We start from the raw sequence: 13,987 nt of genomic DNA, 5'->3' as shown, positions 1-13,987 counted from the left end.
GGTACATATGCAGAGGGCGACAACAGATCAAGCACGGAGAGAGTTACGCAGATTCTGCTCCAAGGGTCCCTTGGACTTGATAAATTGGACATATGCACCATCCCTGGAAAGAGCATATATTAGTCTTAAATTTGTACAGTGGACAAAGAAGGCAGAAATACGCACTGTAACACCTTCTTCTCAGCCTTGAGCTGGAGGTATTCCTCCTTGTTGACGTTAGTAAAGCCCCACTTCTTCGAAACAATAATCTTTTGACGTCCAGGGAATTTGTAACGTGCGCGGCGTAGAGCTTCCATAATGACAGGAGCATTCTGTTCCTTGCATCTGATGGAAAGGATAATTTGCCCAATGTTGACACGGGCAACAGTGCCGTAAGGCTTGCCCCAAGCTCCTCGCATACCCGTTTGCAGTCTGCCACAAAAACCCAATCAGTATAATGTTCGTCTAATTGAGCGTCATCTTCAATACATACCGATCGGCACCAGCGCATGACAACATCTTGTTGATACGGATAACGTGGAATGGATGTACACGGACCCTCAAGTGGAAAGAGTCCTTTCCAGAGGTCTTGGTAACGTATTTGTTGGCGCAAATACGAGCAGCTTCCAGAGCCTCACTCGAAAGTTGTTCATATTCATCAGAGACGAGGTGGCAGCAGAAGGGAAATTCGTCAACGTTTGCACGTTTACGACCAAGATCGAAAATCCTGATCTGGCAAGAAAAATTTGAGTTATAGAGCCCCAATGGAAAAATTATGGATGATGTACTTTGGGATCAGGGACACCACGGTTGTACCGGGATTTGGGGTACGGTTTGTTCTTGCAATAACGGTAGCAGCGAGCGGGACGACGACCCATGTTTTCTACTGATCAAACAACAAAGTCAGAATAGAAGAACTTCGAAAATACGATCGCCCATTTATCCAGAAAGCTCCCAGTAATTCCTTCAGATTCACTTCAATCCACCCATCTACTCCCAGACACGTCATCCTAGCTCAGATTTCCCAATCCAACTTGCTCCTCGCCTGAAACCTATCCAAACGCCTTCTAAACTTCGTATCATTCCAAAGCGTTCCATCCAAAGCGTTTGCAGAGCAATAAAACGTCAATGATACTCACATAGTAACGATTTAGTGGGGGAAGGAGAAGAACAACCGCCTTTATAAGACACTTTTCTCGGTAATGATTCGTCAGCCAAAAAAAGTATGAGTAAGCGCATTTACAATGCGTGAGTAAGCAGGGCGCGACTGCCGCAGAGCACATTTCATGCTCCGACATCGGGCCGCGTTAAGTTTCGCTTCCGCTGATCTCACTCGTTGACTTGAACTGACTGAACGATAATCATCCGAGTCGCTGCTTACTTGTCACAACGCGCTTCCCCTTCCGCTTCTTCAAGATTATGGCAGAAATTACTCAGCCAACCAAGAAATTTCCAACAGGAAAACCCCAAAATCCAAAGCGCGGAGGAGGTGGTGGAAAACTACGAGGATTACCAAAAGATAGTCCTGTTGTCCGATTGTCCAAAACGCTCTCCTGGCTGCTACGCCATGGGGCGCAGAGTGAAGGATTGACGATGAGAGCAGATGGATATGTTAAAGTGATCGATCTCGTGCGTACTATGCTTCAATCATTATCCTCTTGTCGTATGTGCCACCTCCCACATATCTATCTATGTGTTCGGAAATTGCTGTGATCTAATATCTATCTAGTTAGAAAACCCAAAAATCAAATCGCAGGCACTAGACCTCACAGGCTTACAGCAGATTGTCAATGCCGATTCGAAGCAGCGTTACAGTTTGGTGTGTGAAGACGATATATGGTGGATCAAAGCTAATCAAGGGCATTCGATCAAGGTCAGTAGACAGTTCACTTGTTACGATTAATACCACTGCTTTTGTCCCTTCCGCCTTATTTCGTCAGACTTTACTTTAAGGACACATTCATGCTCCGTCTTCATTCATCCTTGCTCACACGTACTCCCTCGCTTTAGTGGTGCATGTTCCATCAATGAATCATTTGAACTACCAAACATAACTGACACGCCTCCCTTTTCCTTCTAGGCAGTCAAATTAGATCTGAAGCCTATCTTCACGGTTGAAGATATTCCCTCACGCACAGCTGTACACGGGACGACGAAAATTGCTTGGCAATCAATATGTGAGTTCAATGTATCGTTTACAAAATGTGTCTTCATACAATTCCTTGCACATGAGATGTGCACGAGGGTGAACGACTATGAGTGGGTAATATCTTCTGCCTTTGCGCTACGTGCTGTCTATGCTGGGACTTTCCTTCCCTCTTTCCTGACTGATCTTTCCCATGTTTAATCGTTATATTCATTTTTTTTTCATCCGACAATCAGCATCGCAAGGATTATCGAAGATGACCCGCAATCATATACATCTTGCTCAAGGAGTTACAGGGAATAATGTAATCAGTGGTGAGTACAACACATAAACCGTTAAAACGGCGACCTCAGTGACCGATTCATTCGTTCCTTGATTGTTCTCTTCTCCTTCTCTTATCCTTTCCTTCTACTTACCCCGTTTTTCATATGGAGGTCAAGGACGGACGAAGAACATTCCTATCTTTGCTTACTGTGTTTTAGGACTGTTTCCTTTTGCTCCTTCTGTTCTGATTTCCTCGTTCTTCGGCTGGCGTCGTAGGCACTATACATGCGCATCCTCTCACTCGCCGTCTTTCCCTACACTTCTCTGCTTCCGCCTTTGTCGCGGTGCGATATTCGTCCTTTCTCTGTTCTTCTTTTGCTCTCCTGTCACTGTCACCATATTTGTTGTCATATATCACCGTGACGCTAGACTAACCCCTGTTACTCACATAGGAATGCGCAAATCATGCGATATCCTCATCTTTATCGACGTACCCAAAGCTCTCGCAGCAGGAATCACTTTTTTCCTGTCAGACAATGGCGTTGTACTTACAGAAGGTAACGACAAGGGATTCCTTGAACCAGCATTTTTCCTTTCAGTACAGAACGCGAAACGGGAGGCTCTCGCCGGATGGGAGGGCGACAGTGCCGTCACTTCTTTGAATACCTTGACTGAGAATACTTTGGACGCTTTAAACCCCTCAAATTCGGATCCGGTACTTGCTGTACCATTGGCAGTTCCCGCATCATCAACGTTGGTTCCTAGTGAAGTCATCGACGGTATAGAGCACAAGTTGGGTGATGTGAAGATTCGAAGTTGATTCTTTTCATGTTTCTTTCTATATATATGAAATATATGTTTGTCCAAAACTGGTCTAACACCACTACAATTGAACCGCAACCAAAATTCCCTGAACATAGCTTGATTGACATTTTGTGAACCTTCTTTTATAACATCTTCATCGATTCCCACTTGAACCTGCTAGGCGATAAACATACATTAACATTGAAGTTTTTGTCGGTGATCCCCAGAACCAACAAGGCAACTGGCATTGGCAAGCGACAAAATAGGCATAAATTTAGCGCCCTAACTTTCTTCATGCTCTTCGAATTTCAATGTCTTCGACAATTGATTGCAGTGGCATTTACTGTAATGAGCCGGCTCTGATGATTTCTTTCGCGTAGAGGAACTTCATATCCGATCCAAAATTGGGCCCACCACTTAGTTGCAGGCGCAGGTATGTTACAACGATTCGTCTGCTCGGAAATATATAACAACACGCTCTAGTTACACTGGAAAGGAAAGGATAGAGTTACACAATGTGCGACACTCGGTCTCTGTAGTAGTAAGAAGCAAAAGAAACGGCCTAATGACATTGTCCTACCAGGATACATGTGAGCTGATATTTTTGCTTTTTTGTGATTTTACCGTTTACTCTGCGTTTCCTGTATCATTTATTTATATCAGGCACCACATAATCTTCAATACGCTTCTGTTTAGGCCTTTCATGCACATTTAGCTACAGTCCGCTCGTCCTCGCTTATCGCAAAAAGGCCCGCACACCTCGGTCGGTACGGACGGATTTTGCAGGCTCTGGATACGTAACCTCGTCGCCCGGCCGTTCTCTGATGAGACCCATCGTCTATGGACAAAGCCGTGTATCAATCTGTTTTTCCATTTCATCCTGGCCTAGTGACCAAGTTGTCATTGGCGATCTGAAATTATTCCGTTGCTCTGCGCTACAAAAGGACCCTAGATCACAAGGAAGGCTCCTGCATACACTTTCAGCAGAACCTCCGGAACTCTAGACACACGGCGTCTCCGCGTTTCAGCTTAGGGAAGACGTTGAATTGGTCGAACTTTTTTGTATCCAACTTGGACAACGTTGAATTGGCTCCAGAGGAACGAACAATTCATTGGCTATGCGCCCCGGAAGCCGTGGATAGATGCTTCTGGATTTTGTTCCCGCCCTGCTGCATATCATGTTCGATGTTTGAAGGGATCCGGGAGAAGCGCTGAGTCACTCGTGAGCGTAGATACCATCTTTCGACATTACACTCCACATATCTCATACCCTGAGGCTTTCAGCACCTCAAATAACCATGGCGTGGGTTTGCAATCATGATTCACAGTTAATCAGTGATTTTGGAGCTGGGTTATACTATCATGTGTGTAGACGCTTTTTTTCTGTTATGCCTGGTGGATGCTCGAATACGATACCCTTGGCTGCCCAATATAGCAGAATCAGTATTCTCCCGTTTTCGTTACCGTGAATATGACCTAACGGGTATACAAGTGACTCATATGTCAATGATTCCACCACTCCCTTTTAAGTATATAACTCCCCAATACCTGCAAGAATTCAAAGGCCGTTGCTGCGATGTATGTCGTTTACAGCTTGACTATTTGACTCCGTTACCTTTTATTATTGTTGCTATTCTCGCGATCCACTCCCTTCCTCATGATGCGATCCTAGTCTGTCAGGCTCTTCTGGCTCCCAGTTCTCTGTTTTCTGCATAGCAAGTTGCAACAATCTCCTTGGATTTCACCAATTCTCACGGACATAGATATGCTATACAACTACATGCGAAGGATGTCGCGCACACACACCAACAAACTCCATTCGGATGGACTTACCTCTGTTTTTCAGTGTTATCGAGCAACGTGAGTCTTGATGTATTTCCTAATTATCTCACTTATGCCATCTTTCTAGCTTTACTCGCGGGAGCGCAATCCCAGGCCACTGATATGAATTAATGAAGAATTAATGACGTTGCTAGATTTTGTCAAGATTAAAATTCCCTAAAACTAGTATAGTACCGCAGTATCAATTAACCCATACTCCATTCGTCGATTTTCCTAGCATATGCTGCCTCCTACAGCTTCTTTGACCAGGTGAGATGCATATCAATTCGAAGATCCCTCTCTGGATCGTTGACTTCTCGTCTCCAACCCCTCAGTATTTCAGGCGTGATGCCACCAGCAGGACCAACTTTTTCCATGATCCCAACATAAACTCCGTCTATTGAATATTTTAAGATTTCTCCGAGGTCTTGTAGAGCTGGATCTGAGCAAATTAGGTGGTGTTAAATTCTCAGAACGTGGGTCAATGGAATGACCATTTACCTTTGGTGCTTCTCGGGTTCATGTAACAAGGAATGACGATCTCGTTGACTTCGCTGAACTCTTTGGACCTTTCGAGCATATTCTTTAACTGAGCTCCGACTTCGGGATCAACGCCCTGCTCGTGCATGTATTCACGGTAACCGCGATACAACGCCTGGACGCCGGGTCCAATAGGTCTGTTCGCATCCAAAAGAGTGTGGTTCACATCTTCGAGCAAGAGCCATCCTCCAGGACGGAGTAGCGATGCAAGACGATGAATATAATCGTCTGGATTTGGCAGCTGTTTAGGTAGTATCCAATGTCAATCAAGTCGAACTGATCATTACTATCAACGTCGTCGTTGATTACGCACTCACATGTATCATCACGAAGCGCATGTGCACAACGTCAAATGACGCAGGATGAAATGCAAATGGATCCAGGAAATTCATCTGCCTGAATGTCAGATTCGGAGGCATATTCAATCTGACAGAATTCGAGAAGAAATTTCAGCCAGCAAAACAAGGATAATTCTAGTACGACTCTCACGTTTCTGGCAGCGGAGACATGTCTGCAGCGATGACCTCAGCGGAAGGAAACGTTTCTGCGGCTTCAACGGACCTAGTATGAAAAATTTGACGATAAGTGGATTCGTTAAATTATTTCCGAAAACGAACGCCTTCACCATGCTCCTGTGCCAGATCTGTACAGGATATGTAGCAGGGTCAGAAGAGATGCTTAGAATCTAGAATTTGAATGGCAATCAACAAACCCAAGCTCTAAAATCCGAGTCGGGTTTTCTAGAGGTGCATAGGTAAGTCGTTTCAAATATCTTGCAATGCCATGGTGCATATCATCAAGTCGACGTCTGGTTGTGTTCAGTCCAATAGTCATTAAGAGTATAGTACGGAATTGACGGTGTGTGCATACCTCTCAACTCCCCGAGAGGAAGTCTGATAAAGTCTCGTTTAGTTGTCATAGTTAAATCAATGGCCTGTAGGTCTTTACCGGCAACGGGTATGGCGTCTGACCAACAGGCTGCAGAACTTGCGCTGGGGTCTTGTTAACAGGTGCCCTCCTGAGAGCTCTAGAAGCTTGAGAACTGATTAATCTTCGGCTGGTAGTCTTCAACATGGGGAAAATCCGTGTGTAGGAGAGGTTAAATGCTGAGAAGAGTTGAGTCGATTGTTAAATAATTTCCCAGTCCCAAAATTAATGTTGTGTTTTACGAAATTAGCGTATTAATCAATAATTATTGCTCAAATACATTGGGGCTATGTGCATAGGCATACATCCATACCTCCATATTCCAGTCCATTGACTCGCCGCTCAGTTCTCCGATGTTGTCTGATCATCAATGTTGGTGATTTGGTTGCTGATTGACTCGGAAACTACAAGGTAGGTCATCTCCAGATCTCTCCAAATAGGTCTAAAATTATCACTGTTTACGAAGCGTTCCCGGACTCACACAACCTCCTTGCTTCCGCATACTGTAGTAGCTTATCGGAAATCGGACTTGAAGTTCTGGAGTTTCGGTCGCGAGGGGCCATATCGTAAGATCCTTAATACCCGTGCTCTGTGAGCGTCTGCATAAGCAATATATGCCTCTCAGAGCGGCAGGTGATGTTTTTGATCTATCTGGGGACGATTCATATATAGCCCTTGACGAAGCATGATACTCTTTCTCTCACAGCCCAATGTCTATCGATATCTCTCCAGGCCAGTTTGTAACATCCTCTGATGGCACAAAGATTTGGGCTCATGCCTGCGGAAACCCGTCCAAGCCGGCAGTGGTGTTCATTCATGGATTCGCTTGTACCGCAGATGCTTTTAACAAGCAATATTCCAATGCCAAAATGCTAGAAAACTTATACATCGTATGTCAACGTCTGTGATTCAGTCGCCCAACCCTAATTTTTGTAGATTCGCTATGATGTTCGTGGATGTGGACGAAGTGAAGGACCATTGAGCGGGGAGGCGTACTCGTCTGAGCTCCAGGCGGATGATTTCAAAGCTGTCACTAATGCGTTTAAGGTCGCGAAACCATTTGTGGCAACATGGTATGTGCCCCATCCAAGATCCATTCTCGTTACTTACCAGTTTTTCGCTTAGGTCTCTCGGTGGTACGTGATTATGCTTACTCCAACACGGTACTTGTTTTCGAATTTCTCTTTCAAGGAATTGTTCCTCCCGACGTTATTGCTAAATACGGGCCTGACTCTCTCTCTGGTCATATAATGATGGGATCGTTCCCTCATCGTAACATGCATTCCGAAGTCGTTCATCCCGTCATTCTCAGCCTCATTCCAGGACTCATGACTGAAGATATTGCTTTATTTGCTAAAACTCTTCCGGAATTCGTCCTCTCTTGTGTGTCTCCAAATCACAAACTTCCTTACGATGTCTATACTCAATGGTTGGGAGGTGCGGCTCCGAGGGTAAGCAATTACACTTCTGTTTTTTTTTTGTGCTTGAGTTACTTTCAGGCCCCTATCGTGCGGCAGTCTATGCTTGGTCGAGGTCAAGACTCCACCGCTATCATGGCGGTTGCTAATAATTTCCCTTACATGGCAATTCAGGGCGAAGATGACCAACACCTTGTTCCCAAAAATTTGGAAAAATGGATGAAGGATTACCTTGCTCGATCTGAATTTCATCTCATTCCCGGAGTTGGCCATGCTCCATTCTACGAAGCACCAGACGTTACGAATAAGCTTATCCTTGATTTTGTAGAGAAATATTCAGGTTGATCTGCCAGCATTTGGCATTGCGGGTCTGAGCTTATGTATCAACGAGTATCCACCATCATGTTATGTAGAAGCATTGCGCTGCATGGGGATCCACTTCGACACTTACAAAGAAATATTTTACATACTTCGGTGTATATTAGTCCGATGCCTTGAATATATGCAAATCTTTGCAACAACCATCGTGCTCTTCGTGTGAAAGGTAGCCTAAGGTAGCCAAACTCGTTCATATTGCGCCAATACATCCAGATCTACATTTCGTTACTATTTCACCGTCTTCTCTGGATCACGACAGCGGTATCCCCTTTCAAAATGACTGTGATTGGAGGGAACCAGGTGCGTTATTATATAGTGGATCACACCACAATGCTGAGCTTACCATATCCCCAAGTCACCTTGCTATCACTCTTCTCCACACTCTGGTAGTTTGGAATCTTCAATATGGCCATTACCATCACCTCAAAAGATGTTCACGGTACGTGCTCTTCTACTAAGCATTCCCTGTAGCATTCCTCCTCCTCACCCCAGCTGCTACGTCGTTCCCATGCAGATATTGATATTGCGGGTTTGACGATAGCAATCGTCGTAACTTTCACTCGTCTCGGTATTCGAATCAAGAACAGAAAATTAGGATGGGACGATTTCTGGGCCACCTTCAGCATTATCGGCGCAGCACTGCTGATGACCGGAGTACTAATCATTCTTGATCCAAAACGTAGGCATTTTCGTGGAGCTGCATCGTTTACCTCTTCTTAAATATTAATTTTTGGCCACAGCATCGATGAGCCAACTAACCCGCGTCGCGGGCTATTACATGTAGGCAACTGATTTTACTCTATCTTTCTTGATAGTCCATTTATCATCATTATAGAACGTCAGAAGGGTTCTATACAATCGTCTGGACCTCACGGCTTTCCATCCTATGCACTATCATTCGTATAGCTCCTCCAGGAACTATGCGAAAAATCCTCTTAGTAGTCGGGTCCTTATTTGGGGTTATGTGGATTTTCCTCGCTATGCAAGAAATCTTCATTTGTGAGAGGGAGCCAGATTGGAAAGCAGCGGTACCAACACAATGCCACCTAGGAAAATCAGTGGCTATCACCCAATTGATCAGTACGAAATATACCCGCCCAATTTTTCCCCTTGTTGATGATTGTTCGCAGCTGATATTATTGCCGACCTTTGTCTACTCATCGCTCCTTTACGGCTCTTCTGGAACTCCATGCTGCCTAGTGGACATCGGATGCGGTTGAATATAGTATTTTCTACCTGCCTTTTGACGACAATCGTAAGTTCCTTGTCTACGGTCTTCGATCAACCATCTCACACCACTAAAGGTTTCCCTTGTTCATGCGTATTGGATATTTGCCAATCTCGGTTTGAATGAGATCTTCACCGGAATCTTCGAGGTCTGTACTTTGATTATAGCTTGAAATTCTTTCGATTTGTAACATGCTCTCAGACGACAATATCCATGATAGTAGCCAGCCTTAATGTCCTCGTGGGATTCCTATACCACACCATGACCAAAGGAAGCTCTTTACCATCGGAGCGTACTGGCACAGGTGCTCAAGGAATTGAACTTCACGGACGTTCTGTAGCCACTGGTCCAATATCAGTGGACATCACTACGACAACCTATACTGATGCTGAAGCCGGAGCCTTCAAAGCGTCTAACAAACGGCATCAGGATATATACAATGACGGATTATACGAGGAAGGAGACAAAAAATCGGAAATTGTCCAGTTCAGAGGATACTGATTCGAGGTAGCCTGTGATACATTCCATATGACGGCAGTAGCTACTCGACCAGATACTACTTATCGTTTCAGTATTTGATGGAGGATTCAACCAAATTTTATGTTCTGGTAACGGCTTATTCAAACAAATCATGGGATGATAACCGACCACTGCTCAGGATTAAGCCATGTCATATTATGGTCAATTAGTATTATCTTTCGTTCCGAGGAGTTTCGCCATGCTGATATATTACTCGATCGAAAGCACGTCCATGGACTGCACCACTCTGATAGATTCTTCGCAGCTATTTTAACAGCAGAGTATACAGTCTTCAAATCTTCCACAAGGAGATTTGTTAAATATGCTGCCCGAATTTCACAGCGACAATAAAACGTTGCGGGAGCGTCGCAAATCGAACCAATGAGACCAGATGAGGCCATGCCAATCATGATCTATCACTTGTCTCATTTTCTACTTCATCCATACCTAATGATCGACCAGACTCAGATTCATGGGCAAGGAAGGATGAATATTAGCGTCCTTTCCAACGACCGGTGCCGCTACACTATTCATTTGCCATCGGATTTCCAATTCCTTTGCCGAGGGGAAGAATTTGAAGTACTCGAGAAGAACCACCAGAACCACCTCTGTTTTGATATTGCCTTAAAATCTAATTTTGACAAAGACAGGTGGGTCGAGACACGCACTCATTTCTAGTTGAGAAAATTTGAAGCCACTGTAGGAAACATTAATTTAGAACCAGTTAAAACTCTCGTAAGAATTGAGCGGAGAGTCAAGCATACATGCAAGAGCGTGAACCGGCGCTGAATGTCATTCTATGTTCATGTTCATTAGTCTTCGACGACGCGGCGACACAAACAGGCAACTCACAAATGAGAGTAGATACCGGGAACATGCGCTTGAATAACAGCTTCAGGCAGAGGGGAGAGCCAGCGCTCGGGTTTCCACTCATTTGCATCTGCGCGCAAAGGAGTAGAGTTTGATAAGGTCCTCTCAAGATATGTACAGAGCAGTTGGAGCTTACCAGGACCCCACAGTTCTTCATTCCTGTTCGCGTTGTACATTGATATAACCACTTGGGTGCCCCGAGGAACTGATATTTCTCGTATCTCAGTCCCGTCAACACCTATAATTGGTTTTGACAGAGGCACGACTGCATCTTGAAGGGTGCTGTAGTGAAAAAAAAGTCAAGTTGAAGATCGTAAATTCCGGCCAGTCAGGTATATACTTACTATCGCGACATAGAAGTGACCGGAGCGTATCTGTGCATAACGACCTATTGGCGCCATGGGGCAGGGAATGTGCTTGACACTCACAGTCGTAGAGATTCCCTGCAGACTGCATCAAGATACGGAAGAGAATTCACTTCATGGTAGGACAAATCTTCGCCATTATTGTTCCGTCGAGCCTCGGTAACTTCTTGACGGAGTTTCTCTTGGATATCCGGGTGCTTGGAAAGAAGAGAAACCAGCCGAGACAAGGCACTCTGCAGAGATGAACGATTCAGTATATATTGTCCACTTGTTCATCGGCCGCTAGACTTACCGAGGTTGTGTCCGTAGCTGCGAACAATAAACTACTGCGATACTCGTCGATTTATATGGTCCAGAAGTGCGTATATGCTACTCACGTCATCTTTTGAAATCATTTAGCGAAGCACACGCGGCAATTCACTCGAAAACACATACCTGAGAAATCACCTCGTCTTCATCCAGTCGATCTTCTTTAGAGGCTTTCATATTTTCCTTCACTTGTGCATACGTCAAGGGTGGTACTTCAAGAGACCAGCGCTGAAGGCTTACTCAAAACACTAATCACGTCCTTGCCTTTGCCAATCTGGTTTTTGATAGCTTCATCTCCTGCTTCCAATGCGCGTTTCTTTTCCTCGAAGATATCTGTAGCTACCTTGTACATATAATCTGCTATGTCGCGCATCTGGTGTAGGTTCTTCCAAGGTAAAATATTTATGACATAGCGCCGGAAGCTCGGAGGACCGATGTTTGAAACCAGGGGAAGGACGTAAGTGAACCAGAACATCATGGGGGTGAGGAGAGGACTATGATAGTAGCAGAATGGATGTAAGTCGAACATCGGGTCCGATAGGGCTCGACTCGAGAGATTCAAGTACATACAATAACGATTTCATTTCCCCACTGAACGGATGCGCAGACTCTTCGTCATTCATAGGATCAAAGGAATATCCGAGACCAGCTTGACCTATCAGCTCGAATGCAGTACGACCAAGCCACGATAAAATATCGATCTACAAGACGTTTAATTCAATTTGATTGACCCTGAGGTGCAGAGAGCACTTACCTCTTGCTCAGCCTGCAGTTTCGAATTACTTTCCAGCTGCTTCATAAGAGCATCCTTGAGCTACGTACAGCATTTTTCGTCAATCACTAAATATGTCGAAAGTAGGAAGGACATTACTCTATGGGATACATCGAAGAATATTGGAACTGAAGAGCAGGTTAAATGACGATGGAGCAGGGTGTGTGATCGAGTCGCATACCCATTTCTCGCATATGTGCGGCAGAGAAGACCGGATTGAGCATTTTGCGCTGTTTGCGGTGATAGTCCCCTTGAAGAGTATGTATATCAATACCACACACCGTCACAGTTGATTAAAATTTCTGAACTTACCCACGGTTCCCAATAGACCTTTTCCAAAGACGTTGCGATTGAACCTACATTGAGCAGGCGGTCATGACATGAATCCTGTGAGCGAGAGAATGTTTACTCGATGAACCCAGCAGTTTCCTCAAATACGTGAGAGTCCTGTACAATTCGAATTAAATGATGTCGAATATAGGTACCAGACGTTGAAGTACCTTCACAAGAATCGTATGCATTGCTTTGGGATCGAACGTATAAAGGATCTTGGACTGTCATGAACGAAATCGTGCGTGAGCACAGCCATGACACGCAAGTCAAGGGCTTCAAAATGCACACCCCAAATGGTCCATGTAAGCGAAGGGTACTTCCATCTGCATTACTATGTATGAGGGATAGAATCATCTACGTTGCAAACATTTTTCACGCACACTTCTTCGCAAGAAAGTCATTCCATCCCCAGCCTTCGTATTGGTCCATAAGTTGCGGAAAGTTGCCTACAGCAGGGGGAGGAAATATTGAGAGTCAGTCCCGCGTATGAAGTTGAGCTATGAGATGCTAATTCACCGGCAGACCACGATTGGGGTGCAGGTCCGGGTATGTTGTCAATGTTGGAGTTCCTTCGACCGAAGTTATACCACCCAACAACAAAGGCAAGAGCAAGGCATGCAACCTGCAAATTGAGTAGATCTATTACTGTCATGGTTGATGAAAGCAGTCGGTAGTACGTTTGAAAATGCGATTTGAAAAGAGAGGATGGAGATGGTCCAATAAGGCTGCCTGTGCCATTTTATAGGCATCTGACGATTGAACAAACGAAGTTACGACGGTTCAGCAGATTGCTGTGGCATTGGATGTGATACCTTCAAGCTTTCATTCGGTTGATTTTCGGCAGACTCACATGCTGAATAAGGATTACTCACCAGATACAAATTTTGAACGCCTCGCGTGCTAAAAGTGCAATTCGGCTTACAGGAGACGTTTGAAAGCACTGAGATATATCCCGACGAAACAGGATATCCATAATCCGACTTCGTCACGCTGACAATCAGGGCAGCGTTGACTGAATGCAACCATTGAATGATAATCGTGGGGCAAATCTTTGCATACAGCTGGTCGTTCGCCTCGCATACATATAAGCTGGACTCCACTCCCGATAGCATATATCCGAGTCCCTGAGTACAGGCCTGAAATTTGTAGGGACAGAGAGACTAGCAGGTTGTAACCGGGCATGTCGATTTGGGAAGGCAGGGAAAGGCCCAGATGTAGGCGAGTCTCGAGGAGCAATCGAGAAAGACGGCGTAGAAAGGCGTGCGAAATCTACGAGCCAATCAGGAAAGCCTAGTTTGGCGTGACTTGTATTAC

At 44.9% G+C, this 13,987-nt stretch overlaps 6 protein-coding genes across 6 annotated transcripts; 3 read left to right on the top strand and 3 right to left on the bottom strand.

The window, feature by feature from the left end:
* Positions 1–27: 27 nt before the first annotated feature.
* Positions 28–857, bottom strand: C8R40DRAFT_1037018 (ribosomal protein L10e/L16; the record flags this gene model as incomplete). The annotated part of the gene is made up of 4 exons (XM_046223632.1): positions 28–103; positions 166–411; positions 473–711; positions 768–857. The coding sequence occupies 4 exons, from the start codon at positions 855–857 to the stop codon at positions 28–30; spliced, it is 651 nt and encodes a 216-aa protein (XP_046089962.1).
* A 541-nt stretch (positions 858–1,398) lies between these two features.
* C8R40DRAFT_1158827 (KptA family-domain-containing protein) lies at positions 1,399–3,209 on the top strand (the record flags this gene model as incomplete). The annotated part of the gene is made up of 6 exons (XM_046229785.1): positions 1,399–1,608; positions 1,709–1,852; positions 2,060–2,156; positions 2,362–2,439; positions 2,842–3,038; positions 3,066–3,209. The coding sequence occupies 6 exons, from the start codon at positions 1,399–1,401 to the stop codon at positions 3,207–3,209; spliced, it is 870 nt and encodes a 289-aa protein (XP_046089961.1).
* A 2,056-nt stretch (positions 3,210–5,265) lies between these two features.
* C8R40DRAFT_1166841 (S-adenosyl-L-methionine-dependent methyltransferase) lies at positions 5,266–6,628 on the bottom strand (the record flags this gene model as incomplete). Its single annotated transcript, XM_046230916.1, has 8 exons — positions 5,266–5,456; positions 5,516–5,795; positions 5,872–5,980; positions 6,044–6,115; positions 6,180–6,197; positions 6,267–6,362; positions 6,425–6,447; positions 6,503–6,628. 8 exons carry the CDS (start codon positions 6,626–6,628, stop codon positions 5,266–5,268), a joined length of 915 nt encoding a protein of 304 aa, XP_046089960.1.
* Positions 6,629–6,748: 120 nt separating this feature from the next.
* On the top strand, positions 6,749–8,412 carry C8R40DRAFT_681760 (alpha/beta-hydrolase). The gene is made up of 6 exons (XM_046235862.1): positions 6,749–6,892; positions 6,948–7,371; positions 7,418–7,554; positions 7,607–7,617; positions 7,673–7,932; positions 7,981–8,412. Exons 2-6 carry the CDS (start codon positions 7,192–7,194, stop codon positions 8,242–8,244), a joined length of 852 nt encoding a protein of 283 aa, XP_046089959.1. The 5' UTR covers positions 6,749–6,892; positions 6,948–7,191; the 3' UTR covers positions 8,245–8,412.
* Positions 8,413–8,553: 141 nt separating this feature from the next.
* Positions 8,554–10,006, top strand: C8R40DRAFT_1166839 (uncharacterized protein; the record flags this gene model as incomplete). Its single annotated transcript, XM_046230915.1, has 8 exons — positions 8,554–8,577; positions 8,633–8,716; positions 8,770–8,956; positions 9,018–9,057; positions 9,113–9,357; positions 9,408–9,532; positions 9,582–9,653; positions 9,707–10,006. 8 exons carry the CDS (start codon positions 8,554–8,556, stop codon positions 10,004–10,006), a joined length of 1,077 nt encoding a protein of 358 aa, XP_046089958.1.
* Positions 10,007–10,423: 417 nt separating this feature from the next.
* Positions 10,424–13,825, bottom strand: C8R40DRAFT_681728 (cytochrome P450). The gene is made up of 24 exons (XM_046235861.1): positions 13,546–13,825; positions 13,486–13,492; positions 13,351–13,422; positions 13,190–13,295; positions 13,054–13,119; positions 12,962–12,996; positions 12,841–12,894; positions 12,750–12,787; positions 12,653–12,696; positions 12,522–12,590; positions 12,440–12,468; positions 12,323–12,382; positions 12,139–12,269; positions 11,809–12,062; positions 11,695–11,756; positions 11,637–11,641; positions 11,552–11,585; positions 11,323–11,492; positions 11,239–11,268; positions 11,031–11,176; positions 10,877–10,964; positions 10,789–10,821; positions 10,693–10,721; positions 10,424–10,632 (listed from the first exon to the last, which is right to left on the bottom strand). Exons 1-24 carry the CDS (start codon positions 13,644–13,646, stop codon positions 10,472–10,474), a joined length of 1,824 nt encoding a protein of 607 aa, XP_046089957.1. The 5' UTR covers positions 13,647–13,825; the 3' UTR covers positions 10,424–10,471.
* Between the last annotated feature and the right edge of the window lie 162 nt (positions 13,826–13,987).

Source organism: Lentinula edodes (genome assembly GCF_021015755.1).
Source record: "Lentinula edodes strain Le(Bin) 0899 ss11 chromosome Unknown C8R40scaffold_5, whole genome shotgun sequence".
In the NCBI taxonomy this organism is placed as follows: domain Eukaryota; kingdom Fungi; phylum Basidiomycota; class Agaricomycetes; order Agaricales; family Omphalotaceae; genus Lentinula; species Lentinula edodes.
The sequence above is the reverse complement of the archived record's forward strand: the minus strand, read 5'-3'. Positions and strand labels throughout refer to the sequence as shown.

Excerpts from the sequence above, each read along its gene's own strand:
- C8R40DRAFT_681760 (XM_046235862.1), top strand. The coding sequence starts at position 7,192 with ATGTCTATCGATATCTCTCCAGGCCAGTTTGTAACATCCTCTGATGGC. Across the intron at positions 7,372-7,417 it reads TGCTAGAAAACTTATACATC|ATTCGCTATGATGTTCGTGG; the intron begins GTATGTCAACGT and ends TAATTTTTGTAG. Across the intron at positions 7,933-7,980 it reads TGGGAGGTGCGGCTCCGAGG|GCCCCTATCGTGCGGCAGTC; the intron begins GTAAGCAATTAC and ends AGTTACTTTCAG.
- C8R40DRAFT_681728 (XM_046235861.1), bottom strand. The coding sequence starts at position 13,646 with ATGGATATCCTGTTTCGTCGGGATATATCTCAGTGCTTTCAAACGTCT. Across the intron at positions 11,177-11,238 it reads GTCACTTCTATGTCGCGATA|CACCCTTCAAGATGCAGTCG; the intron begins GTAAGTATATAC and ends TTTTCACTACAG. Across the intron at positions 10,965-11,030 it reads TGAAGAACTGTGGGGTCCTG|ATGCAAATGAGTGGAAACCC; the intron begins GTAAGCTCCAAC and ends CTTTGCGCGCAG.